Source organism: Eptatretus burgeri, chromosome 5 (genome assembly GCF_056783735.1).
Source record: "Eptatretus burgeri isolate ZD-2024b chromosome 5, Ebu_testis_v1, whole genome shotgun sequence".
Classification (NCBI taxonomy): domain Eukaryota; kingdom Metazoa; phylum Chordata; class Myxini; order Myxiniformes; family Myxinidae; genus Eptatretus; species Eptatretus burgeri.
Genome location: NC_140965.1, coordinates 49,918,903 through 49,944,981, shown reverse-complemented (window position 1 = coordinate 49,944,981; position 26,079 = coordinate 49,918,903). Strand labels below are relative to the sequence as shown.

Sequence of the window (26,079 nt, the reverse complement as noted above, 5' to 3'; positions counted from 1 at the left end):
TTACGTCATGCTTTTCTTTTCGGGAGCCATGTACTGTGCGTGCCGACAGGCTTGATTAAACCTTACTAATAAGATTTATTCGACAATTAGATTTTTCGGGGTCCCTCATCATGACTAACACTCGACCCAAACGAAGCCAATGGAAATCTGATGCAACAAATCCGGGCAGTGTATAATCAGCAGAGGCCTATAGGTCTGATGTCTTAGGCCCACCAAAAAACCAAGATGGCAGCCATATTTTTTTTTGTCTGGGTGGCATAGTGGGTGGAGTCAAGTGACAAATGTGGGTGGAGTTCGGCAGCTGTTTGACCAATGGGTGCACATTGCAAAAATCAACCTCTCCCCCCCCCCCCCACCTACCCCTCCAACAAGAATCACAATAACAACCATCCAGAGCTCTTACAGACCTGTGACATGTCGCAGGTAAAATCATAATCCGGTAGCTTGTGACGGAAGATTTCACCCCATGTTACACAGAAGGTTTGACCCCTTAAAGTTAAAGGTCCCATGACACTCAAAACTTTCTGGTTATTTATATATTAACTTGACCTTCCAAGTGAAGAAATCACCCATGTTTCTTTTTAAAAATAAAAAATGGGATAATTAGACCAATATTCCGAACATTTCTGGTGCTTTTCACAACTTGCTCTGGCCTGCCCCTCAAAAAGTTGACTTCAGTGAACCGCAGCGTTCACGTCATCTGCAGAACGCGACTCGCACAAAGTGGATTGATTAGACATCGCGCGCCGTATAAAGTACGTACAAATGCGTTGTGCACATGTGTTTGCTATCTCACTGATTGTCTGAATTCCTGTGATTGTTTCGCGGAAAAGAAATTCTGCTTCTTATCTGAGCCGTGTATGCACTACAATCACGAGGCAATTATTTATCGCTTTACTACCTTGTCGTAGTTGTATACAAATCCAATACATGTATGCACAATAAAGGGCTATACCATGTCCACAAAATATTAAATGTGACTGTTGAACCTTTCCATTAAAAAAGAAACTTACAGGGACATACAAGTAAAATACTAACGATTAATATTGCATCATTTCAAGGCGCAAGGAGATAATTTTAAAATCAAACAATGTGAAAAACCTGCACCCACATTTTGCAGCTTATTGAATTATTCGTTGAAACCAGCCTGCTGGGATAGGTACGATTCCACATACGTGGGTTTATTCTAAAGTGAAGGTACTGCTTCCATTGGCTTGCTATTCATTAACATTTCGCCAAAATGCTGTAATAAATGAACAGGGAAAAAAATGTTGGCACAACTATGAAAGACAAATTTATCTGTCCTATTACACGGCCTCATCGCCTCGGGACTCTTACACATTGACTTATACATTGTGTGCATGCTAACACAAGTTACTAGTCAACTCTAGAGTCGAGACTAGTCCGATAAATCCGTCATCCGTCCGACTAGTCCGACAAATCTGACGTGCTGTAGCTTTCTTTTATTATTCTCTTTTCTTCATCGTTTTCTACTGGCGCTACATGACAACAGTAGGAATAAAATAAATAAAAATGCAACAGAACGTTAGATTTATCGGACTACTCCAGACAATTGTGTCGCAAGGTGTGTTCTGCACACAAGTTTTCATCGTATCCGGACAGCGAGATTGCTTCGTTTTATGCGCGGAGAGACACGGCCGATGACATGCGCTAGCCTTGCGATTCATTTGCCACGGTACAACATGTCCGCTGCGCTGCACTGGTCACGTCACCTCACTGAAATAAGTCTGATGTCGAGCAGTATGCAAGTAGAATTTACATTATTGAATTACGAATAGGATTTTGTATAACCAGTTGTGATTGCCAAGTCTTCCTTCGATGTCCTCCCGGTCATCATGAACTCCGGGAATTTCATCGCCAGTTTCCTCTGCTTGTCCTGCTTCGGGCTCGAACTGCTAAGGCCGTATTTCATTTCCAGCAGCCTGAACTTCACCTCCCGCGACTACGTTATCCGACAATTCTCCATCTGATTCAGACTAAAATCCTTCATTTCTCCAACACTCACTGTCGCTACCAGACGAATCAAAGTCCATGTCATCCATTATTCAAAACCAAATGTTTGTTTTTTTAAAGCAGAAATGAACGAAGCGATTGAGTTGACCAATCGAATGTGGAAACACACAGGAAGCCAATACAATCACGTAGACCACAAACCCGAGTAATTTACGTGCAGCCTTTGTCATCCTGCAGTTGATGTCATGTGGGTTAGGCCCCTTTCAGTAGATTTCGGCAGAATTTTTAGGGGCGTTCCCGAAGAGGTTTGATTTTTTAATTTTACAGAACGAGTATTGTGAAGAAACACAGATCTGAAATCACGATGAAAAACTCCTATAGGACATGTATATATATATATATATATATATATATATATATATATATATATATATATATATATATATATATATATATATATGCAATTTCAGTACTTTTGGGTGTAATGGGCCCTTTAAGTCACCTAAGTCATTTACAAAAAGTTTGTCAGCTTCCTCTCAGCTGGTGGGTCTGGACCCCAGAGCCCTTGAGAAGAGCTCCATTTACCCCATCTCATGCATGGACCTTGTGGGGTTCATTTACCCCACAAGTGAGGTGGATTAAAGTTTGTCACGCCAAAGAAATATGATGGTAGATGACAAAAATAATAAAACTGACCAAATTTCCAAGGGGGGAGGTGTGATCACATACCCTCACAGGTACAACACCAAAACCCCTTTTTGATTTCTCTTCAGATTGTCTATTTTGCGCATGGGGAAAAATGACGATGCAGACCAAGGTGACATCATTCTCTTCAACGACGACACATTGCAAAAAAATGCAAACCGATTCTTACTGCACGGAAGCAACAGGCTTTGAAGTATGCAGACGTCGTGCTGCCTGAAGAGATCGACACAGACACAGTTCACAGCTGCTACAAAAAAAATTCACCACTTCGACAAAACTACATCGAGAAGCAGTGGATGCTGTCGATGCTGCTGCGACAAACGCAGACAACAAATTTGCTGAAAAATCAAAGAGAACCACCCGCTCAGATATCAGAACCCCAAAACCAAAAGAAGGAACAGGGGGGTCCATTTCGTGTGCCTTTTCTGTTGCTGTGCGAGGAGGAAGGTAAAAGAGATGGAGCATCGGTTGGTGGATGTCAAAACGACTAACTTCAAAGAAAATGTGAGAAAGCATGCACATTGGAAGGGAGATGACCAGTTACTTACACGGATAAGTGAGATGGGTTCCACAGCAAAATGAATGAAATATCAAGTGGTTTGCCAATCAAAGTATCAGGCAGAAGCAAAAGCAACACCTCTTGGAACGAAAGAAACGAGAGAAGAAGAAGAGAAACAGGGCTTTGACACAAAGAATGAGCCTCACCCAAGTTACTGACAGCAAGAAAGATGCACACATGAAAGCATTCGATGCCCTGACCTGCTACGTCGAAGAAACGGTCATCGCAAACAGAGTGGCGCACCCACGAACTGACGTTAATCACTACCAAGCTCTTGTGGTTAAAATAGAGGGAGATCATTTTGGAGATGCTGCAGTATCTGCAAAAAAGCTGGAGGTAAAACTTACCAAACAGTTTGGAGACAGGATTACAATTGAGAAAGGGAAGACGAAAAGGGGAAACGTAATCTGCAATGCTATGCTGATGACAGAAGAAGCCTTGCGGAAACAACATGATCAAGTCACGAACGCAGTATTAACATTCAAATCGGGGATGTCGCATTTATGTTGCGAGAAGGCATCAGCAATGCAAAAAAAACCAAAAAAAACCCCACTACCGGACGTTTACAAAGGTGACGTTGACGTGCCAGAAGTAGTTTCTCAATTCTTGAAGCATCTCATTGGCAGGCCAGATTCAAGGCATTGGAAGCAACCAACCAAGCAGTGGAGAATTAACTCTATCAGCAAGGATGCTGTTTTTTTTTTTTTTCCAGCAACGTCAGGCAAGAAGAAGCCAAATAAGCACATCGTATCCAGCATGTCTCTTAAAAGTCTTACTGGAAGTAGGAAAGTTCTGGATATGATGAACAGGTTGGGTCACTGTGCAAGCTACCACACTATGGAAGAGTTGGAAACGGAGGTGACGGTTGAGGCAAAAAAAACAAGTCAAAACACGACACCATCTGGAATTTGTCAGCAGATTGTGGAACAGGCGCTGTTTGGGACAATTTTGACAGGTTTGTTGAAACTCAAAGTTGTGAGGGTACATTGCACAATACGGCAGGAGCAGCTTATCAAATCAGCAACGACTGCGAAAGTGAAGTTTCCCTGATCAAAGACAAACCTTTAATTCATCTGGGTCTGCACCTCCGGCATTTGGACCTCTTTTTGTGGCTGCACATGTTCCTTCACCGAGAACAAAGAATCTCATGCGTAAAGAATTTAGACGACAGTGCTCTACAGCCGTGCTCATGAGTACTACTGCAAAAGATAAAGCGTACACATCTCTTTGCGGGGCGGTGGCCATCTTCAACACGATGCAACCAATCGGCAACATTATCACCAATAGACTTCGGCTGGAGACAGGAGGATGGTTGTTACCAGTTGCAATGGTTTGACGGTGCTACTTCTCCAAAATCATGAGATGTTGTTTGCAGCGAATGAGGGGAGAAGATCTCTTCAAGGAAAGTGATGGGGAAGGTAAGCCACAAAATGTATTTTCATTAAATTTTGTTTCCAATTCCCTTTTCGTTTTACCATTTTGGCAATTGTGCCTCTTATTTATTTCCAACGAGGTAGTGTGAATAGCGTTTCGCTTTAAATGATCCTTTTTGGTCAACGCAACCCATGCATCAACAAAATCTCGTGTTTGGGAAATAAAGTTGCATCCGACAGAAAACACTAACACAGGCCCGTAGGAGATGGAGGGCAGTGAATTACAATGTACGTATTTAAGAAAATTTAACAGAAATAAGAGTGAACTTGTTTTTTTTCCCCCAAAGCGGAAAAGCTTTCTTCAGGCCTGAAATACTTTTTTTTGTTATATCAGAAGAGATGAATGACTGTGAAGACTAAGATGAAGAAAGTGACAGCGATGGTAAAAGCAACCAGATGATAATACAATAAAAACTAAACAGACACATTTCATCGATTTGATCTTTAAATTCCAACTTTAACAAGAAAATACTTGCAAAATAAAGTGAATGAACGTATAATTAAAGTGCCATACTTGTTTGTTTTGACAAAGTTTAGTCCATGTAGCTTATGAGGTAAATCAATGCTATATGGGAGGAGGGGGGAGGTGTGCTTTGTGGGTGTCTCACCAAATGACCAAATGCCCCCCCCCCTTGAAATTAGGTCAGTTTTCCTTTTTTGTAACGAATCGTCATAATACTTTGTTTTCACAAAGTTTGGTCCATGTATTAGATGGGGGTAAATGCAACCCCCCTGGAGGAGACTTGGCAAGGGAGTCTGGGGTCCAGCTGACAAACTTTTTGTGAATGACTGAGGTGGCCTAAGTAACTTTAAGAGGTCAACTCTTCTGGGGAAAATGGGATAAAATCTTCCATCACAAGCTCTGGGTCTATCAAGACAAGAACAAGATATTTCATTAAAAAAATAATAATAATAATTAAAAAACTGCAACAAAAGTGATACGTTGAAACAATCAGTTAATTTTTTTACAATTTGATAGGAAGACAAACGAAATGGATTTTCCACATCTGGATGTCCTTGCAAGTTTGACTAAACAAACAAGGTGGTCAAAAGAACTTCAGAAAGTTATTTTTTTTTAATCAAAACAAGAAAAGAAAATTATGCCTTGCGAGTTCAAAAACACTTAATGAAAACAATGAGTGCAACAAGCTGAAAGGACAAGTATCACTTGGTCTTCAACTATAAATCCACAACTTTTCAAACTGCCTCTCCAAAAAGTCCTCTCCTTTCTGGTCTCTCCACCGAGCCAAAAACTTACCGGATCTCAATATTCTGATCTTGAATGACTGCCAACAGCTTCAAGTTGCTAAGACAAAAAAACAAACACCAACAACAAAAAATATGTACATTTACAGCAATTATTAAACTCGGTGCTCCCCCCAGTGCCCGCTTCCCAAAATACAATACAAAAATAGGACCGCGTGTCGTGAAGCTCACCTGGATCAGGAGCAAGTCACTCAACCCCCCCCCCACCCCCCGCAGACTCCCTTGGAACCTGATTTTTTTTTTTTTCTTCTAATGCTCTGAACAAACTTTGGTACATCTGTGGTGAAGTTTCATTGAAAACGTGTGTGTAGTTTTGAAGAGAGCAAATACCTATTTTGGGGGAGTCAAGACTCAATCACTCAACTGCAGACACTTCTCGATCGCATAAACTCACGTGACTAAAGTCCATGTGAGCGAAAAAGAAAAAAAAACAACTTATCCCTGATGTCATCACAGAGCATCATGGATATCACAGATAATGTTATCAGAGGTTTACTATGAATCTCAACTGCCTTGCTGAACAATCCGATTCATCTGAACCATCATGTTCCACCAGAGAAAGTAAAAGAAGTTCAGATAAAAGTGACGATGTCTTGTTCGAGACGGATTGTATTTTCTGCATTTCTGAAGGGAGGAAGAAAATGAAGGTCAAGAGGGCAGAAACAACTAACTGAAGGAATGCATCGGTTTGAATGTGATGGTGGGAAATCTGTCTTGGAGACGGTTGAGCAGAGTGGAACTGAGCCTTCATAGCAAGTCGCCGTCAAACCAGAAAAGATTTATATGAGCCAATAAAGCGTCTGCATCTCAAAACCTAAGAAGACATGATCAAGAAGGCAAGAGTAACAACAACAAAAAACAAAGTGGTTCAGCAAAAGCAACACAGATGCGTTGCTTTCCAATTGTTCATGAAGTCACAGAGTGAAGGTGTATTGTCATTTACCCGCTGACTCCTGCACCATGCAGTATAGGTACTGCTGATGGATTCCTGGCAAAAAAAAAAAAACGGACGAGTCAAAATTGTTCCAATATCTGACCAAGGATCATGAGAATGCTACGATACCACCCTCCAGTGAAACTCTTGCCGTTCAGGATGGGAATGCGAGCTTCTTCTACTTGAAGGCCATTCCGAGTAACTTCAGGCAGATTTGCCACAAAGTTTTTAACATGATGCCAATGACTGGTGATGCCGTGTTCAGTACAGACAGCTACAATAAATCGATGGAACGACTCAGGAGAGGATGGGGAGAAAAGTTCATCGTAAAGGGTAAAAAAATGAAGAAACCTGCTGACTGGAAGATGTTCTTGGCCAATGATAAAAACAAACAGTTCATCAAGCTCTTGTGATGACTCTGGAGCTGGGGACACAAACGCGAAGGAACTCCAAGGGTGGCAAGTGACAGTCATTTGTGAAGGCTCTGCATATTTACCCACGTCGAATAATGGCCAGACAACACGTAGAACAGAAATTCCCACACTCAAGTCATCCCAGGAAGAAACAGATGGATGTGCTATCCTGCATTGTGAATATGGTAGGAGTCGGAGATACCGCTATGCGAGGGTGAAAAGTCCAGACACTGATGCGTTCTTCATCCTCCTTCACTGTGCAGCAAATCACAGTCCCATTTGACACTGGCACTGGGAATTAAAAAAAAAATAAAAAAAAAAATAAAAAATAAAAAGAGTCCGTTCAATGTCACTGAAATAGCTCAGGATTATTCACAGGAACATTTAACAGCACTCATGGCTCATGTACCGGTTGTGACAGTACTCGTGCTTTGAAGGGACTTGGGGAAAATTAAATCATTCAAGACTCTTCTGAAGATACCTAAGTTTGTGCCAGTTCTCTCAAAGTTGAGAGACACGCAGGACCCTGATCACATGCGCAATTACATATATAAGGAAGACCTCGTACACAACGAGTCGACGATCTACGATTCCTCAGCATGAACAAATTGTGTGACAGTGATTATTTTCTTAACCCGTCAGTTAATGGGAACACTCCCACCTTGTTGCAAGAGTCTGGAACAACACATCAAGAGGGTCAATTATCAAGTTGGAATGTGGACGAGGGCACACATTGCTGATCTTGATGTACCTAACGCAAGTGATGGTCATAGGTGGACCATGAGGGATGGCAAACTTGAACCTCGATAGTACAATGGAGATATGCCGCGACAGCAGCAGTCAAACATTGCTGAAGACAAAGAAGGTAAAGATGAAAAAGATGAAGATGAAGACACTTGCTGAAGGAGTGAAGTGAAGACAGTGATGGTGATTTTGATTGAATCGTATAGTATATGGTGGTACTCGATAGTGGTGATTGGTATATCCAGTAGCTTTCTTGTATTCTTACCAACATGTCACAAAGGCAACAGAAGTTGTTTGTACAATCTACCTGGTAAACATTGTTCACAATCATCATTTGATTATTGTGTCTAAATAAGCTGTTCTGAATAGCTGTCATGATTTCTGTGACATGTCCACCTGGAAAATAAAAATAAAAATGTTGAAAATTTGAGTGATCCACCTTATGTATATGTATATGGAAAATTAGGGAGTAGCCACTCAAAGTCCACTAACCGAATCAGAAAATGAGAATGAAGCAGAAGGTAATAAGCTTCAATTTGATATATCGTACGTGGGTATTCAATCATTTTGAGATTCCTAAGAAGCACGGTCAGTTCGGAGGAATTAACGTTTGAAGCAGAGCCACAATTCTCCATTTTAGGGTACCTCCTTTAAAAGGGATAAAATAGTTAATGCGTCCCTATAATTTTCAATATTAACATTTCGTTTCATGTTCAAGACATCTGAAGGTTTCAGAAAAATGCAATCTTGTTCGGGTGTGGTCGGGCATCCCTATATGCCCTACGGTCTATAATGTTCGTCTTGAATAAACTTGAACAGAAGCGAACATCCTTATGGAGGCAGCAATCTTTCCTGCGGTTTCAACATATTGCCATGAGCAGATAGGAACAAGACCTGCATTTAGAAATCTGACAATAAATTATGTTTTGTTATTACAGCTTGTGACAAATGACATAATTTATCATAATTATGGGCTACCGAGAGGTGCGTACCTTGCAAGCATGCACACTTGCACAAAGTCTTGAAGAAACAAGACGATTTTGTCAACATGACAACAAAACAAGCCGTCAACGTGACGTGCTGAGTAGGTCCGTAGCCTCACAGAAATTTCAGACACAATAATGAGATTAGTTTTTCAAAACAGTCGTTTCAATAAATATTTAAACACTTTTAACAAAACCAGACACCGTTATATTTCTTGCATTTCCCTTGAACATCACAAACTTACCAATTAACCCTTATACAAACACAAATTTAAAATGTCAAACTTTTAAAACTTGTCTTTTCAATAAATCTTTCTCTGGCCGTTATTAGAGAACCACCTCAGTGCCGATGAGTCTGGCATTTCACTCAGACCGACTGGCAGGGTCTTCAAGCAGCCGTCAAACTTCTAGACTGGTCTCCCATTTCTACTCTCACAGACATTAACTCATCCTGGGAATTCTTTCAAAGACATTTGCTATCCCTCATGCACAGATTTTTCCCATCTCGTCTTCAGTTGTCCTACCCTTCCTCCGACCCATGGTACACTGAAGCTTGTGGCGAGGCTGTTCTCCTGAAACAACTTGCCTTTATCTCATGGAAGGCAATCTCAGTTCCTTCCACAAAGCTCAGAACAAGTGTGTGTCTACCCTTAGGAGAGGCAGGAAACAACTTTCTAATCTCAAGTCTGAACTCTCAAACCTGTCTCCCTCCTCCAAATCCTGGTGGAGTCTAATTAAGTCTGTTTCTGGTGAATGTTACCCCTCCATTACCTTAAATGGCTGCACAGATGACACTGCACGTGAAAAGGCTGAATGCCTAAACTCCATGTTTGCTTCTAAATCTTGTCCCAAACCGATCACTTTCTGTACCCAACTTAACCAGTCACACCCAGCTGTTCCTGGACTCTGTGTCCTTTTCCCCTAACAAGGTGGAGAGCTTCCTGTCAAACCTCGACTCAGATTCTGCAACCGGTCCAGACGGCATCAACCCACGTGTTCGAAAAACCTGCTCCTCTGCTCTTGCTCACCCTCTCTCTGTTCTATTCACCCTCTCATTTGCTCAAGGTCATCTTCCATCTGCTTGGAAATCAGCAAACATTACCGCTCTGCGTTAAAAAGGTGCAAAGACTGATCCCGGCAACTACAGACCAATCAGCTTGCTCCCAATCATGATCAAGGTTATGGAATCCATAATCGCTTCTGACATCAAATCCTTCCTCTTCTCCAATGGCTTGATTTCCGAGCATCAATTTAGATTCTGACCAGGTCACTCTACCCTGGACATGCTGCTTCTGCTTTCCCAACAAGGGATGGAGGTCCTCAATGCCAAACATGAGATCAGAGCCATTTTCCGAGTCATATTGTGAGCTTTCGATATGGTCTGTTATCCCGCACTTCTCACCAGACTCTCTTTTTATGGTATCCAAGGCAATCTCCATTCATGGCTCGCAGACTTCCTCTCCTACCGCACTCAACCTGTGACTAAATGGCTCTCTCATCTCTACTTCCTGTCCAGGCTGGAGTTCCTTAAGGCAGTGTTCTAGGCCCTGTTCTTTTTCTGGTTTTCATCAATGATCTCTTCGACTCTGGAAAATCCTCTTTATCTCTTTGCTGATGACCCCCACCCTCTGCCGGACCATCTCTTATCCCTCAATTCGGCAAACACAGCCTCTTCAAACTCGACAAACCTTGATAAAAAATCACAAGCTGGTCAAACACTAGGAACATGTCTTTCAATCCTGACAAATCTCACACTCTCACGATGTCTCTCTGAAAGGACCGTCTGGAAATCCCCCACCCCACCCCCACACCCCTACTTTCTCAACAATCCCCTTGAAAAAATCCTTTCATTCAAGCTTTTGGGCCTCACTATCTGCCACAATCTTCCTTGGGAAAGCCACATCTCCAAGCTGGCCTCCATAGCCAGCTACCAACTGGGCATCCTACCTCATGCAAAGTCCTTCCTTGGCACACCTGAGCTTCTAACCAATTACAAAGCTTTCATCTGCAGCCTGATGGAGTACTGCTCTTACTTCTGGTGTGGTGCTCCTGCCTCACACCGAGCTCGGCTTCACGCTATGAACCCAAAGCTTTTAGGATCATTGGTATCTCCCACGATGAAGCTGAGTCTTTGGGTCTCTCACACTCTAACCGCAGGCAGATCAGTAGTCTTTCTGTCTTCTGCTATCTCCACTCCGACCTTGCCCCCCCCCCCACCAGTGCTGTCTGTGAATTCCCCCCATATATTTACTCAGGGTGTTCACGGTCCACCAAAAAACCCCTTCCTGTGAAACCGACAAAAATCAAGAATCATTGCTCACCTTCACTCTTTCATTCCTCTTTTTTCCCACCTCTGGAACGAGCTCTCACACCCTCATCAATCCCACTCCTCCCTCCATGTCTTCAAAACAGCTGTTCACCACCATCTCATATCTTCCCCCATCCAAAACAATGATCTTTTCTACCCCTGCTAGGCCTCCCCAAACCCATCTCCTTCAAATTTCCTGTTTTCCTTCCTGAAAGTCCCTGTAGTACCATCTTGTTTTCCCCGTGTACCCCACCCCATCCCTTTCGCTTCCACAGATCTCCTATCCTCTCTGTTCCCCACTGTTTTTTTGTGATTCCCTCTCCCACCCCTCGTCTCCTGCTTTGTTACATTTCTGTGCGTTAGCTCTTACATGAGACTCGACATGGTCTATTTCAAAAAATAAAAAAAAACATCTTAATTTAATACGTACTTGTTAAAAAGTTGGTCTCCTTTGTATTTTTTGTTCAAGGACATTTTATATCCCTCTCTCTGAATCACAGGATATATGCTGACATATCAAAGTGACTTCTCTGTATTGTACAGTTCACAGGTTTGTTCTTGAGCAACAAAACTCAGTGAGCTGATAAAATGTTTATTGAGAAATACAACTCAGAAATACAACTCATTTCATCCAGGGCACAGAGATGACTGTGCACTATCATCTCACATTATCCCCCATCTATCTATATCTACTATTTTTTCTGACTCCCTTAACCACCCAACCACGTTCTTGCACGTTTCCTCCCATCCACAACCCCGACCCCTCGTCCCCTTGCTCGTTTTCTATATTCACTCAGTACGCTCAAAAAATACATCTTCAACGTCTTACCTCGACAACATCAACTTCCAGTTCATCTGCAAGCTTGACAGTCTCACGAGGCCTGCAGACAGTGAGCTGCTACTTGAAATATGCCTGTGGCATTACCGTGAGAAGCAAAAATTACAACACAATCTATCATCCATAATATTAATCCACTGATATAGAGAAATATAAAAGAAATGATAAATCAATCAATGAAGAAAAAATTAGAATATGGTATAGTGCTTTAAAAAAAAAAATGGACAAAGTTCAGTACAAAATAAACTGTGTGTGATTGAGGAGAACAGAGTTGGACAATATGCTCATCTGTCCGCAGTGTTTACATTTAGTAAACAGCTCGGTTTCAATGGAAGGAAGGCTCAATTGATAAAGAAAAGGCAAGGTTCACACGCATATCTTCAATTGTATTTTGACAAAGGGTACAAGCTATGGTGCTCGGAAAATTTATCGTGTGAAGAAACCCACCTGTATCCAGCATAGTGAAGAACAAACCACCAAGGAACTATAGTGGAAAAACAAACAAACAAACAAAGACAACAATGTTCAAGAAATACAAATCAAAGTAAAATGGTTACTGATATGTACTTAAGTTCAGGCAGGTTAATAGATTACAGGTGCACCATTTAACAGTGGTAAAAACTGCTGCAAACAGGTAAACAAGGGAGGTTTGATCAAACTTGGAAATGTACTTGTGTATTAAAAATCAGGAGTGTGTGTTTAAGATCCAGTGGATGGTGAAGTGACACAATGAAGGTGCAGAAAAAGTACTGTATTTGTTTTAGGGGTTAGGAGTGGGGTGGAAGGAGGAAGGAGGTTATTAAGAGAGAGTATCCCACATGTTTGACAAATTAATGATAAAATATACTAAAATATTATTATATCAGCAGAAATAAAAAAAAAACTCTAAGTATATCCAGAGATCATACAATTGTTAGAATATCAAATGAATGAGTTTGTAAAATTTTGTATCATATCATCATAAAATGAAGAACCATGGTAAATTTTCTTGATTGTGCTGCTATTTCTTGTTCGAACCTTAAAATCACATTCAAATACAAATTCACCGATCACACAAATCGAGCCACAAAAATCACGTTCACGGAAAAATTCTCCCATCAAGCAAATTGATCCCCAAAATCACGAAAAAAAAACAACCCCCCAAAACATTGGGTCTTTTTTTTTTCATCTTTGGTGCTCAAGTTAAAATGCAACAAACACCAGGATGGTGCAGTTACACTTACAATACCCGTGTTCCATTATCAGGTGAGATACTTTATGCCATCAATATGTGAAAGAAATGTCATTAACATGTTCCTATGCAGTGCCTTCAGAAAGTATTCACACCCATCAACTTTTGTCACATTTTGTTGTGTTACAGCCTGAATTCTAAATTAAACTTGAATTTTTTGTCACTGATTCACACAAAATACCCCACAATGACAAACTGAAAACATGTTTAGACATTTTTATACATCAATTAAAAACTGAAATGTTTTGCGTCAATAAGTATGCCCCCCCCGCCCCCCGGAGTCAATATCTTGTAGAAGTGCCTTTGGCAGCAATTTCAGCTTTGAGTCTTCTTGGGTAAATCTGTAGCAGCTTTGTAGATCTGGATTTGGGGATTTTCTCCCATTCTTCCTTGTAGATTTGCCCAAACGCTGTCAAGTTGTATGGGGAGTGTTGGAGAACAGCAATCTTCTAGTCTTTCCACAAATTCTCAATGTGATTCAAGTCTGGTATTTGGCTGGGCCACTCAAAGACTTTCACCTTCTTGTTCTGAAGCCATTCCAGTGTTGCTTTGGCTGTATGCTTGGGGTCATTGTCCTGTTGGAACGTAAATATTTAGCACAGTCTCAGGTCTTTTGTACTCTGAAGCAGGTTCTCAAGGATTTGCCTGTATTTGGCTCCATTCATTGTTCCCTCTATCCTTACAAGTCTCCCAGTCCCCGCCACTGAAAAGCATCTCCATAGCATGATGCTGCCACCACCATGCTTCACGGTAGAAGTGTGAAGGGATGGTGTTAGATGTGTGAAGGGATGGTGTTAGATGTGTGAAGAGCCGTGCTTGGTTTCTGCCAGACGTAGCGCTTTGCATTCAGGCCAAAGAGTTTGATTTTCGCCTCATCAGATCACAGAATATTTTGCCTCATGCTCTCAGAGTCTTTGACGGACCTTTTTGGAAGCTCCGTGCGTGCCGTCATGTGCCTTTTACTCAAGAGTGGCTTCCGGCTGGCCACTCTCCAATCAAGCCGAGATCTGTGAAGTGCTGCAGAGACCGTTGTCCTTCGGGCAGGTTCTCCCATCTCAGCCAAAGAACTCTGTAGTTCTGTTAGAGTGGTCATTCGGTTCTTGTTCACCTCCTTGACCAAGGTCCTTCCTGCCCGGTTGCTCAGTTTGGTCAGAAAGCCAGCTGTATGAAGAGTCTGGATCGTTCCATATTCTTTCCATTTCCTAATGATGGAGCTCACTGTGCTCTTGGGATGTTTCAACTCTCTAGAAATTGTTTTATACCCTTCCCCAGATCTATGCCTCCTCACAATTCTATCTCAGAGTTCTACGGACAGCTCCTTCGACTTCATGGTAGAGGTTATGCTCTGACATACTGTCAACTGTGGGACTTTATATGGAAAGATGTGTTTCTTTTAAAATCATGTGCAATGAATTGAATTGGCTGCAGGTGGACTCCAATAAAATTGTAGACATCTCAAGGATGATGAAAGGAAACCGGACGCACCCGAGTTCAATTTGGAGTGTCAGCAAACAGGTTGAATACCGATTGATGCAAGACATTTCAGCCTTTCATTAACAATAAATTTGTAAGAATTTCTGAAGACATGTTTTCATTTTGTCGTTTTGGGGTATTTTGTGGAGATCAGTAACAATTTTTTAAAAACTTAACAAACTATAAATTCAGGCTGTAACACAACAAAATGTGACAAAGTCAAGGGGTGTGAACACTTTCTGAAGGCACTGGAACTTGTGTCATCAAAGCTTTTGTTTTGTTGCACAGTTAGGCATCGCTTAGTGTTGTTAATTCCTTCTTTGCAAGTCACGTGACTGCTGCCACATCTCGTCTGAATTGGCTTCTTATTTATTTCAAGTTCAATACAGTGTACGTGTATGCTCTGTCATGAGTGATCTGCAAATTGAAGTCATACCTGACAAAGAAGAACACAGTTTTTTCACAAACGTGGTCGTCACTAGTTCGTTGGATGCCCATGGCTAAACAAACAAACAAACACAAATTACAAATTCAGTACCACTCATACCTTGTACATTTTCAGTAATGCCCTTTAAATTACCATTTCCTTCATCAACGGCAAAATAAATCCTTTTCAGTGTCTAAAGCCGACTGTACACTGGGGAGATTAGTCCGTACAAATCTCAGGCAATTTTTCAAGAGCAATTATAAACATTAATATGATATTCACCAGTGAGACAATGGTACAAATTCCAGGTGATTGCTTAAGTACAATAATAGGGGGGGGGGGCAGAGGGTGCAAGACCAGAAATGAGGCAGAACAAGGCAGAGACCAGCGAGGTGTCGGCAATGGTGAAGTGATTGGCCCATAAACTTGGCTTCATCGCAAGAGATTCCAATGATCTTGAAAGCCTTGGTTTCCACAGTGTCAAGCTAAGCAAAATGTGAGGTGGGAGAGCAGGACTCCGTTAAACTGCAGATGAAAGTCTTGTAAGTGGATAGGAGCTCAAGTGTGCCGAGGAAGAACTTTGCATGATGGAGGATGCCCAGTTCGTGTCTGGCTTTGGAAGCCAACTTTGAAATGTAGCTTGCCCAAGAGAGATCATGGCCAATAGTGAGACCCAAGAGTTTCAGTGAGTGAACCTCTTTGAGAGGGCTGTTGAGAAAGTAGATGGGAGGGTTTGCGATAGGGTCCTTTCAGAGAGAGAGACAGAGACAGAGACAGAGACAGAGACAGAGACAGAGACAGAGACAGAGAGAGACAGAGAGAGACAGAGAGAGACAGAGAGAGACAGAGAGAGACACAGAGAGACACAGAGAGACACAGAGAGACACAGAGAGACACAGAGAGACACAGAGAGAGACAGAGAGAGAGACAGAGAGAGAGACAGAGAGAGACAGAGAGAGACAGAGAGAGACAGAGAGAGACAGAGAGAGACAGAGAGAGACAGAGAGAGACAGAGAGAGACAGAGAGAGACAGAGAGAGACAGAGAGAGACAGAGAGAGACACAGAGAGACAGAGAGACAGAGAGACAGAGACAGAGACAGAGACAGAGACAGAGACAGAGACAGAGACAGAGACAGAGAGAGACAGAGAGAGACAGAGAGAGACAGAGAGAGACAGAGAGAGAGAGCTAGTGTGAGGAATTTCTCAGGATTGAAGTGAAAAGGAAGACCAAGAAGGAACCCAGATAAGTAAAGAGGAAAGATGGAGTCATCAGGAGGAACCAAGTGTTTGAACAATTTGTGATTTTGTCAGGGTTTAAGGAGAAGGGAAGAGGCTGCTGCCTGTCTGCCAGATGGATGAGGGATGTCATGGCAGAGAGTGGAGTCATCAGCAAAGACATAAAGAGGATTTGCAAGAGTGTCAGTGAGACCATTGATGAAGATTATGAATAAGATGGGGGCCTAGAACACTGTCTCCAGGATACTCCAGCCTTGACAGAGAGAGAGGAGATGAAAGGGTTCCATTGAATGCCACACATTGGCTCCAAGAGTGGAGTTTGCCTTGGAATCCAAAGGCAGACAGTTTGGAGAGCAAGGCAGGATGCCAGACTGTATCAAAAGCTCGAGATATGTCCAGAGAGACGGCCGTGATGTAATGTCTGATATTGAGGACCTCCGTCCATTGTTGGGAGAGTAGAAGCAGCATGTGCAAGGTAGAATGACCAGGTCTGAATCCGCAATGATGATCTGAGATGAGGCTGTTGGAGAAAAGGAATGATTTTATGTCAACTGTGACGATGGATTCCACGACCTTGCTGATGATTGGAAATAAGCTAATTGGACTGGAGATAAGGGGATCCGTTTTTGCACCTTTTTAATGTAATGCTGTGATGTTGGCTGATTCTCTAGCAGATGATAGGGTGAAAAGGGCATAGAGAGGATGTGTAAGACCAGCAGAGCAAGCAAGCTTTTAGGACACGTAAGCTGATGCCATCCGGTCTAGTTGCAGAGTCAGAGTCGAGGGTTGCCAGAAACTTATCCACATATTCAGGTGTAAAAGACAGACTCTAGGAGCCGTTGAGTAAGACTGGGAAGGAGAGAGAGACAGAGACAGAGACAGAGACAGAGACAGAGACAGAGACAGAGACAGAGACAGAGACAGAGACAGAGACAGAGACAGAGAGAGATTAGGGACACAGGATTTTGAAGCAAATAAAATTGAGGCATTTGGCCTTCTTACGAGCAGGCTGTGGTGCCATTTGAAACGAGGGAAGGGATGGAAGGGGAGCATACACCAGAGACAAGCGGCCACCAGGTTTCAAGGGAGGGAGACAAGTTTGAAAGCTCATTCTTGAGATTGGATAGATGTTGCTTTCTCGCTCTCCTGAAGGTAGACACACACCTATTGCAGGCTTTATGGAATGATCTGAGGTTGCCTTTGGTTGGATTTGCCTTCCAAGAGGAGAATGCAAGTCGTTTCAAAGCAATTGCCTTACCAGGGGATACAGAGTACCAAGAGCGGGAGAATGGGGGAAGTGAACCCAAATTACGTTTTATTCAAATGATGTTAAAACCCAAATTTCACAAAATGAAGTTAATAAAATTAACCAAAATTTTCACATCCACCACCGAAGGTGGAGGGAGGGTATGTTTTCACCCACGTCTATCTGTTTGTGTGCAGGGCGTCTCAAAAAATAGTGGACGTATTTGGACGAAACTTGGTGGGCAAGTTGGGTGTGTGCCAAGGAAGAATAGATTCAATTTTGGTGAAGATCTGAATCAGAGAATTATTAAAAGTGATTCTTCACCATTGAGCGATAGGGCTAAAACAGATATGTAGCACGATATCTCAAAAAAGTTACGGACGGATTCGGGCAAAACTTGGTGGATGAGTTAGTGATGTGACAAGAACAAGTCGATGAAATTTTAGTTCATGTCCGAATCTAGATCTGGCCTCTCAGTGGGATACAAAACGTAAACTAATCAACTTGGTGGAGGTATGCACTCTCCCGAGTGCCCTTCTCGGTTGTTTGCAAAAAGTTTTGGATGGATTTGGATGACACTTGGTGGAAAGGTTGGATGTGTGACGAGGACCAATTGATTAGATTTTCATGAAGATCTGGATTCAGATCTGGACACGAGAATGTCAAAAGTGATTTTTCACACTTGAGAGATCGGTCCAAAAGCCTTCCCTTTGGGTAGAAAATTCCTTCTAAATAAGATGAGTTCTTATGAGTAATAATAATCCTTACGATAATTCATGGACGTGTGTGTGTGTGTGTGTGTGTGTGTGTGTGTGTGTGTGTGTGTGTGTGTGTGTGTGTGTGTGTGGGGGTGTGTGTGTGTGTGTGTGTGTGTGTGTGTGTGTGTGTGTGTGTGTGTGTGTGTGTGTGTGTGTGTGTGTGTGTGTGTGTGTGTGTGTGTGTGTGTGTGTCACGACTCCTCTTACAGTTGTGGGCCGATTACATCCAGACTTGCTTCAAAGGATCAGCATGACCCAATTAACGTGTAGGGATGTTTCAATCTTTGCCAGTGGTCTTGAGGGTGAGGGTGAGGGATTGGGGAGGGGGAAGGGGGGGTGGAAATGCAAGTTGTCCATGTAAATGTGCATCGTGTAGCGCCGCCTCCAGGTGGGGGAGGGTATTACAAGTCCCCCCATTTACGGTACAGTTTTCCTGTCCCCACGTTTTCCAGTGCTGAGGTGTTTTGAATTATAAGCAGCAGGTGTGTTTTTGTTTCATGCACGTAACCTGGGTTATTTTTTGGTTTGCAGGCGCCAGCAGTGACCACTATTTTTGTTGTGTCTGTGTGTCTGTTTGTGACTCTCCAGAGCATAGCTCCGTGATGTTTGATGCGACCTTAATGAAACTTGTTGGTTCGTAGGCGCCAGCAGTGACCACTATTTTTGTTGTGTCTGTGTGTCTGTTTGTGACTCTCCAGAGCATAGCTCCGTAATGTTTGATGCGATCTTGATGAAACTTGTTGATTCGTAGGCGCCAGCAGTGACCACTATTTTTGTTGTGTCTGTGTGTCTGTTTGTGACTCTCCAGAGCATAGCTCCGTGATGTTTGATGCGATCTTGATGAAACTTGTTGGTTCGTAGGCACCAGCAGTATTGGTTCGCGGGCGCCAGCAGTGTTGGTTCGTGGGTGCCAGCAGTGTTGGTTCGTGGGTGCCAGCAGTGTTGGTTCGCGGGCGCCAGCAGTGTTGGTTCGCGGGCGCCAGCAGTGTTGGTTCGTGGGTGCCAGCAGTGTTGGTTCGTGGGTGCCAGCAGTGTTGGTTCGCGGGCGCCAGCAGTGTTGGTTCGTGGGTGCCAGCAGTGTTGGTTCGCGGGCGCCAGCAGTGTTGGTTCGTGGGTGCCAGCAGTGTTGGTTCGCGGGCGCCAGCAGTGTTGGTTCGTAGGTGCCAGCAGTGTTGGTTCGTGGGTGCCAGCAGTGTTGGTTCGCGGGTGCCAGCAGTGTTGGTTCGCGGGTGCCAGCAGTGTTGGTTCGTGGGTGCCAGCAGTGTTGGTTCGCGGGCGCCAGCAGTGTTGGTTCGTGGGTGCCAGCAGTGTTGGTTCGCGGGTGCCAGCAGTGTTGGTTCGCGGGTGCCAGCAGTGTTGGTTCGCGGGTGCCAGCAGTGTTGGTTCGTGGGCGCCAGCAGTGTTGGTTCGTGGGCGCCAGCAGTGTTGGTTCGTGGGTGCCAGCAGTGTTGGTTCGTGGGCGCCAGCAGTGTTGGTTCGTGGGCGCCAGCAGTGTTGGTTCGTGGGCGCCAGCAGTGTTGGTTCGTGGGCGCCAGCAGTGTTGGTTCGTGGGCGCCAGCAGTGTTGGTTCGTGGGCGCCAGCAGTGTTGGTTCGTGGGTGCCAGCAGTGTTGGTTCGCGGGTGCCAGCAGTGTTGGTTCGTGGGTGCCAGCAGTGTTGGTTCGTGGGTGCCAGCAGTGTTGGTTCGTGGGTGCCAGCAGTGTTGGTTCGCGGGTGCCAGCAGTGTTGGTTCGTGGGTGCCAGCAGTGTTGGTTCGTGGGTGCCAGCAGTGTTGGTTCGTGGGTGCCAGCAGTGTTGGTTCGTGGGTGCCAGCAGTGTTGGTTCGTGGGTGCCAGCAGTGTTGGTTCGCGGGTGCCAGCAGTGTTGGTTCGTGGGTGCCAGCAGTGTTGGTTCATGGGTGCCAGCAGTGTTGGTTCGTGGGTGCCAGCAGTGTTGATCATGGGCGCCAGCAGTGTTGGTTCGTGGGTGCCAGCAGTGTTGGTTCGTGGGTGCCAGCAGTGTTGGTTCGCGGGTGCCAGCAGTGTTGGTTCGCGGGTGCCAGCAGTGACCACTATTTTCGTTGTGTCTGTCTGTTTGTTTGTTTGTGACTCTCTCCAGAACATAGCTCCGTGACGTGTGATGCGATCTTGATGAAACTTGCACACAAACTAGATATCATGGTCCAGTTGTGTCTTTTTGTATGAGGGGCGTCCCACGCCCCTTGTGGGCGGAGCCACGCCCACTTGAACTTTTATATTTATTTTTTCTCTGAATTTCATGTCCTCGAAGCTGTGCGTAATGTCCATAATTACAACAAATAAAAAATCCGATTTGATTTGGTCAATTTTGACGGAAGAGATCGGTTTTTACGGTAGGGCTTCCTCAAAACTGCCCGCGAACCATCGTCGCCTCCCGGCTTGTTTTTATTTATTTTGCCTATACAGAGCTATCAGTTGCCTATACACCGCCCAAATAAAAGGTATGCGTCAAAAAGAACACGTTGCACGCTTGGAACAAGATGGCCCGTGGAGCGGGTACTCTGCTCATACAGTAAATACACCTCCAATATTGAATTCCTCAAAAAGTCCATCCTCTTCCATTCTCGTCGTTGTTCGTCCAAAGCCCCACAAGAGAAGCGAAATACCGAGCGCGGCGTCATCGTGTCCCCCGTCTCACCTGCGCCTCGTGTTCACACGGCCACTCCGCCCGGACGAGCAGCTCGTAGAGAACGGTCTCCTCCACGTCCGCAGCCATCGATCCATCCATCCATGCATCCACGACCTCACAGTTCCGTTTTGATGGTTTCCTGGTGCTTCGGAACATGCTCCAGCTATTCACCCCGAGCAATGCAATTCCATTATGAAATATACACTCTTTTCACACACATTGACAGAAAATTCTCACAGAATTACATGAGATGTTAAAAAAAAATCATCTTCAAATACTAATCCTCCGCTATCCGTACTATACACCGCCCATCTTTATGACGTTCTTGGTACGATACACCGCCCATGGTCGCGGTGATGCGTCGTCGCTCGTGAGGTCGATGAAGCTCAGTCCGCTGTTTGTTGTTTTTTTTCACAAGACGTGTCTTATATTAATTATTTAGCCGAACAATGCAAATTCGATGTTAATGTTAAAACGATCATCTGGCGGACGTTCGACAAAACCACCACAATCAGGGGGTCAGCGTGAGACTGATCTATTTATGACGTACGCACATTGTGTGTGATCTTTGGTGCAGCGAACGCCGGCTCACGATCATTTCAAAATAAATGAAAACGAGAGAAGAACCTTCAGAGTGTAGGCTTTATTCCATTTGATTGAAGCCGCTTCTACGGGCACATCAGGGGATACAGGTGCAGCAAGGAGTACATAAGCAGTAAGGTATACACGTGCAACTAATCACCGCAAAATAAATCAGTATAAGCACGGAGTCCGATATACTCTCAATTCTCACCATTCAACGAGCACCAAGTGAACCGCCGCCGTAAACGACAATGCCCCTGGGACAATCCCCCCGACCGAGCGGAACCTTAGCTTTATCTATTCCGTGCTCGAGCCGTGCAACATGTGATCACACGTCACGACCTTCAATTCACCACATTCTCCCCATCTTTAAAATGTAACTAGAGGCCCAGCTAACGCACCATGATTGCTTCAGCGCTACAGGAGTATACATTTCAAGCAATGCGAACTATCTAAACTACAGAAGCATACATGCCAAGCAGTGAGGATTATTGTGAGTTGTAGGAGCACGGTAATGAGCATCGATATATTATGTAACGAGCATATAGGAGCATGAGCATCGAGGATGCCGATAATCCCCTTTACAGATTGAGTCGGCGAGGGGGTTTTATCCGTCGACCTCTCCGGGAGTAAATGGCGGTTTCACTTGAGGGAGGCTTTCGATCCTCTTGGTGAGCCTCGACTCGTGCCGGGGATGACTCCCCGATCGCTCTCGGGTGGAACGCGGCAGCTCCGTCGCCACCATTCTCGGGTGGAGTTCCTGGGGGGGGAACACCTGGGGAGGGGATGTCAGAGGGAGGAGTGCCAGATGGTGGTGTACCTGCGGGAGGAGTACCTGAGGGAGCCAAATGGCGAACCGACACAGTGGTCTCCCTGCCATCTGGGAGCCTGACATGAGCATACTCTGGATTAGTATCGATGAGTTCGACCCCCTCCACCATAGGTTCATACTTGCTTTGTCGTACCGGGCGTTTCATGAACACTGTTCCGGGATGGGTTAGCCAGTTGGGCACCGATTGGCCGTCAACATAACGTCGCTGGTGAGTAAACATTCGTTCGTGAGGAGTTGCATTGGTGGACGTGCAGAGCAAAGAGCGTATGGAATTCAGAGCGTCGAGAAGGGCAACCTCCCACCGCTCGGGGCCCAGTCCTCTCGATTTCAGCGCCAGAGTTACGGCTTTCCAAATAACTCCATTATATTGTTCCACCTGCCCATTACCCTGTGGGTTGTAACCCGTCGTTCGACTAGTCGCTATGCCGTGCTCTAATAGGAATTGTTTTAGCCCGGCCGACATGAAACACGGCCCTCTGTCTGAATGTATGTACGAAGGTTTCCCAAACATAGCGAAGAGGTCAGAGAGACATTTCACGACAGTGCCCGAGGTCATATCCGAGCACGGAAATGCGAAAGGGAACCTTGAATATTCATCAACAACAGTGAATATGTATCTGTTGTCTGTCTCGGTCGGCAGGGGCCCTTTGAAGTCAATGTTTAGTCTCTCGAAGGGAGAAGTGGCCTTGATCAATCTGCCAGAAGCCGCGCCATAGAATCTGGGTTTTAGTTCAGCACAAACAGGGCATGAAGCATTCATTTGTTTAATATCTTCGATAGAATAGGGAAGGTTTTGTCTGCGCACGAAATGTGCCATTCTGGTTACCCCCGGGTGGCACAGAGACACATGGAGGTCTTGCAAAGCCCGACTGATTGTCGCCGAACAGTAGACCCGAGAGAAGGTGTCTGCAGCAGGGTTTTCCCTCCCGGGCCGGTAGACTATGTCGTAACTATAGCAGGCTAGGTCTATCCGCCATCTCATAATTTTTTCATTCTTAATTTTCCCGTTATTTTTCCCATCAAACATGAATGCCACGGATCGTTGGTCCGTGACGAGCGTGAAATGGTTTCCCAGTAAATAGTGTCTCCACTTACGTAGGGCTTCGACAATGGCGTACGCTTCCTTCTCTATTGCTGAGTGTCTCTGCTCGCTTCCAGAGAGAGTTCTCGAGAAGAACGCGACGGGTCGCCCAGACTGATTAAGCGTAGCAGCTATCGCGTGATCTGAAGCATCTGTCTCCACCACGAAGGGCACCGAGCTATCGATCGATAAAACCACGGAATTACTGATATCAACTTTGAGGCTGTGGAAAGCTGTTACAACAGCGGCATCTGGTGGAAAGTTTTTGCAATGCACTAGGGGATGTATTTTCGCGGAGTATTGGGAAATCCATCTTGCATAGTAAGCGAACATGCCGATCACCCAGCGCATTGTCTGCAGGTCCTGAGGTGGGGGTAGCTCACGAAGCGGGCGCAATCGTTCAGGATCAGGCTTAATCGTGCCGTCGGCTATCGTGTAGCCGAGAAGGTCAATTGACCTTGCCGAGAGTACGCATTTCTCGTAGTTGAGGGTCAGATTATATTTTCTAGCAATGCTCAAGAATCTGTCCAGATTCATGTCATGTGACCCCTGATCCCTACCGCACACTGTGACATTGTCCACGTAAACAAAAGTGTCTTTGAGGTTTTCATCTGAGATGATGTCGTCCATAACCCGTTGGAAGCAAGCTACTCCATTCGTGACACCGAACGGAATCCTCCTGAATTGGTAGAGGCGTCTACCTGCCTTGAATGCGGTGTAAGGTTTGTCTTCCTCTCGGATGGGAATTTGATGATAGGTGCTTCACAAATCGATGGTGCTGAATATCTTATAATTGGCCACGCGATCGACCATCTCGTCTATGCGCGGCAAAGGGTAGGCATCGAGTTGGGTGAAACGATTGACCGTTTGGGAATAATCGACAACCATTCGTTTCTTATGATTCTGATTGGCGGTAACCAACACCTGTGCGCGCCATGGCGAATCGCTCGGTTCTATAATTCCTTCTTCCAGTAATCGCTTGGTCTCTGAAGTGATGAAATTCATATCAGCAGTGGCATATCGCCGCGATTTGATTGCTATCGGTTTACAGACCGGCGACAAGTTAGCAAACAGCTGGGGGACGTTACCTCTGCGGTGGTCAAAGCATTTAAAATTAGACGAGGTTTGCTTCCTCCAAAGGGTATTTCGACGCTCGTGTGCTGCTTGAGGACATTATGACCCAGAATTACATCTGCGCATAAATCACGAAGCACCAGTACCCTTACATCCCGATGCGTGTACCCTTTTACGTCAAATTCAACATTGCAGTACCCTCGTACGCGGGACTGTAGTGATGTGGCGGCCATGCATACCGTATTGTCTGTCGGGTGGATCTTCCATTTCCTGCCCTTCACTAGCGAGCTGTTGACGAAACTTTCAGAGCTACCGGTATCAATCAGAGCCTCAGCCATATGCCCGTTAATTCGTACGTTGATGATAGCCTTGGATAGATTCCCCGGTGAGGCTGCAGTTAGTTTCTTTTGTGAGTAGAGAGCCGCAGAAGTGGGTTTATTTCTCCTTAGAGTAGATTTACATACCCTGGCATAATGCCCTTTCTTGTCACAATTCATGCATGTGGCATCTCTGGCGGGGCATTTGTGGCGGGGTGTCTTTTGTACCCACAAAAGAAGCATTTACCAACCGGAGTAGTTGCTGAGGAGTTTGACGAGGTCTGGGTGTCCGACTCCTCGGGTTTTTCTCCATCCCCTGTGTCAGGCTGTGTCTGTGTCTGTGGGGTTCCTTGAGTTTCCACCATAGCGGCGTTCATTAGCAGCATCGGTGTCCCAAATGACTCAGATTGCTGCTGAGCCGTATCCATCGCTCGAGCCTGATCGACTACCTTGTCAAGAGTGGGTTGCGCTTTCTCTAGTGAGCATTGCCGTATGTGGGCTGATCTAAGTCCTTGGATGAATGCCTCCCGGGTCGCTTCATTTCGGTGTTCCTCGGCGTTTACGGCCCGGAAGCTGCCGTCTTTTCCCAGCTGTTTCAGAGCTTGCAGGAACTGATCGATTGTCTCCCCGGCTGCTTGCTTGCGTGTGTTGAGAAGATGTCGTATGTATACCTCGTTCTTGCGCTTCACGTAGAGCGCCTGCAGCATGTCGATCGCTGCTTCGTAGGTGTCACACTCCGAGAAGAGCCTGTATACGCCGGGCGAGACATGATTCACGAGGGCGGCCAATTTGTCGGCTCCTTCTTCGATGATGGTCAGATAGTGTGAGAAGGAACGGAACCAATGCGACCATTTCATTTCCGAGTCAGTCGCGTTTGGGTCTGCGTCGAACCTCTCTGGTTTGTAGATCTTGTCCATCGTTGGTTGAGAGAGCCGAGAAAACCAAATGGAATAAATTGAAATGAAAACGAGAGAAGAACCTTCAGAGTGTAGGCTTTATTCCATTTGATTGAAGCCGCT

The 26,079-nt window shown here is 44.8% G+C and overlaps 1 protein-coding gene across 2 annotated transcripts in view; it reads right to left on the bottom strand.

Annotated features, from left to right (window-relative positions):
• NBAS (NBAS subunit of NRZ tethering complex) overlaps positions 1-21,360 on the bottom strand; it is a 207,924-nt gene extending 186,564 nt beyond the window's left edge. The window contains exons 1-5 of one of the 2 annotated variants that reach the window (XR_015058324.1): positions 21,184-21,360; positions 15,298-15,361; positions 12,605-12,641; positions 12,149-12,232; positions 5,930-5,977 (exon numbers count right to left, since the gene is read on the bottom strand). Coding sequence is in view for 1 of the 2 variants with exons in the window: in XM_085881820.1 (XP_085737946.1) it covers positions 5,930-5,977; positions 12,149-12,232; positions 12,605-12,641; positions 15,298-15,361; positions 21,184-21,330 (380 nt within the window). In the remaining variant the exon portion in view is untranslated. The remainder of the gene's footprint in view (positions 1-5,929; positions 5,978-12,148; positions 12,233-12,604; positions 12,642-15,297; positions 15,362-21,183) is intronic. The other variant, XM_085881820.1, reaches the window with a different exon arrangement.
• Positions 21,361-26,079: the final 4,719 nt, after the last annotated feature.